General features: G+C 31.9%; 1 protein-coding gene across 1 annotated transcript; it reads left to right on the forward strand.

Moving 5' to 3' along the window:
* The first annotated feature begins 1,730 nt into the window (after window positions 1–1,730).
* Window positions 1,731–2,300, forward strand: LOC18020557. The gene has a single exon (XM_006403251.1). It carries the CDS (start codon window positions 1,731–1,733, stop codon window positions 2,298–2,300), a length of 570 nt encoding a protein of 189 aa, XP_006403314.1.

Below are 2,300 nucleotides of genomic sequence, written 5' to 3' on the forward strand. Positions count from 1 at the left end.
CGTCTGGACTCCAAACCAAAAGAGTTCAAACTTGAAAAAAAAAAATTGTCCTTTACATACATATCAAGAACGCAAAATACATTTGTAGATGAACAAGCATTAAAGTAACAACCAATTATTTAGTTAAGAGGTTGTAAAAAAATTACTAATTATTTACGAAGTATATACTCTTAAAGACGATATATCAAACCTCGGGATGTTCTTAATGTGCATGCATCACATATAAGTAACTACTATTTACAGTAGGCTTGGACACGAAACAAGTATTTGCTAAATTTTATGTACTTGTTACTTGACTTGATTCGTTTAACTAATTAGATTTATTACTTTTACTTAATTCAATTATAACAAGTACTCCTTATTTCAAGTACTCGTAAAAATTTTGAATACTTGATATTTAAATCTTAAATCTGAAATACTTGATAGTTAAATCTTGAGTGTATATCAAGAGAAGCTCTAAATAGAGAATGGTAAGTTACAATTGGATTTTTGGACTTTAATATCAAAGGTTCATGTGTATGTAATCATGGATCTTAAGGCCACCGTACAATTTGTAACAAATAGAATTTTTTAAAATTTTGATAATTTTTGAGCTTAATCTTTGGATTTTAATATATGTTATAGATTTTGTTATTAAAATTAAATAAATAATAAGTATTTAGTAACAAATAACAAGTATTTATTTTAATAAGTAACAAGTATCAAATAATAAGACAAGTAATAACACAAGTATTAAAAATAAACATAATACTTGAAACTTGACCGGTACTTACAAATAATAAAATTTGTTGATTTGTTATTCGATTTGAAAATAATAAATATTTGTTTTATTAAACTGAATAAGGGGACAAGTAACGAGTACGGGACAAATAGTAAGTATTTATGCCCTGGCGGAATTTACAAAGCCAGGCTTGAGTCTGAGTGACGCGAGGAAAATTACAATATTTTACTGTCAACTATGTATACATTATCAAATATTTTTCACCGTTTGAAACAAAATGGAAAACATTATATCATTTGACTACTCAAAAGGGAAGAGTTGTGATGGTTCCAAATCCGAGTGGCAAATACTAAGTGGTGTTCTAGACTCTAGTCCCTGACATATCAAGATTTGTAGTCTAGACCACCCAAAACATCTTAGTAAACAAAAATTTATTTCGAAACATAACTATCAAAATATGTCTATAGTAGATTATGATCTAGACGTAGAAGAAAAAAGATTATGATCTAAGTAAATGTAACGCAAGTTTATCATTTTCGTCGATTTATGCGGCAACAAATTTTCCAGGATTTAATTTGTTTAAGAATTAATTGTTTATCCTTTTACTGGTCAGGATTTAATACCACCTTATAAAAGTTTTAGCATGCCGAAAATTTGTACGTCGTAAATCACCAAACAGCTGGGATTAACTGTATTCTACGCTTAAAAATGATTACTGAATTTTATCTAAATACATTACAGTTTACTTGCAATGGTACACAAAACAAAAGAACTCAACACACAAAAACTTTCTTTAGTTCCCTAATCCCTATGCAATGAAAAAGTGAAGAGTTTTAATTAGCACTGAATTTCCAAGCTTAACTTTTTGACTTTTACCTCCCTAATCATTTACTAATCATCTCTTCGCATCATTATAAAAAGAAGCACCACGTATCAAGTTCTCCTCTCAAAGCTTCTAATATCATCAAATATTTTTGTTTTCAAATCATACAAACAGAGAATTCCCAAAATGCCGATCCTAACTCCAGTCATAAAACTCGTCGTTTTTAGGCAAAGTCTTCGACCACATTCTGCGGTTGCATTCCTTGTCGAGTTCCTCTGCTTCGTCTTAGAGCTACTCGACAAGGAGAAAGATCTAGCCAAGATATTCGGCATCGTGTGTGCTTGCGACACATTAATCTTCACATTGCTCGATTTAATCCAAAATTTGATCCAAGAAAAAGTAAAAATACGAAGATTTGGCCGAGTGTTTTGGCTATACAAAAACGATGGGAGTCTCTATTGGCACACTTTAAACGCTTACCTATTGATGTTGAGCATTGTTCACGTCATCGGTTCTGCGATCTCTTATAGTTCTCGTCGACACTATTTGGTATTGCTCCCACTTTTTGCTGCTGGCCTTGAACTCGTCCCGCAAGATGCCTATAACGTTCTTGGCAATGATCAAGAACATAATGGGCAGGATCAAAAATCTCGAGAATTTATTGGGCCTATTAATGACCCATTATATGGTATTGAGCTTGAGCAAGGCGATGGAGCTGGTACAAAGGTGGAGCAAGAAGTTGGTGATCATGCTTAA

The sequence above is a fragment of the Eutrema salsugineum genome, unplaced genomic scaffold (genome assembly GCF_000478725.1).
Source record: "Eutrema salsugineum unplaced genomic scaffold, Eutsalg1_0 scaffold_17, whole genome shotgun sequence".
In the NCBI taxonomy this organism is placed as follows: Eukaryota; Viridiplantae; Streptophyta; class Magnoliopsida; order Brassicales; family Brassicaceae; genus Eutrema; species Eutrema salsugineum.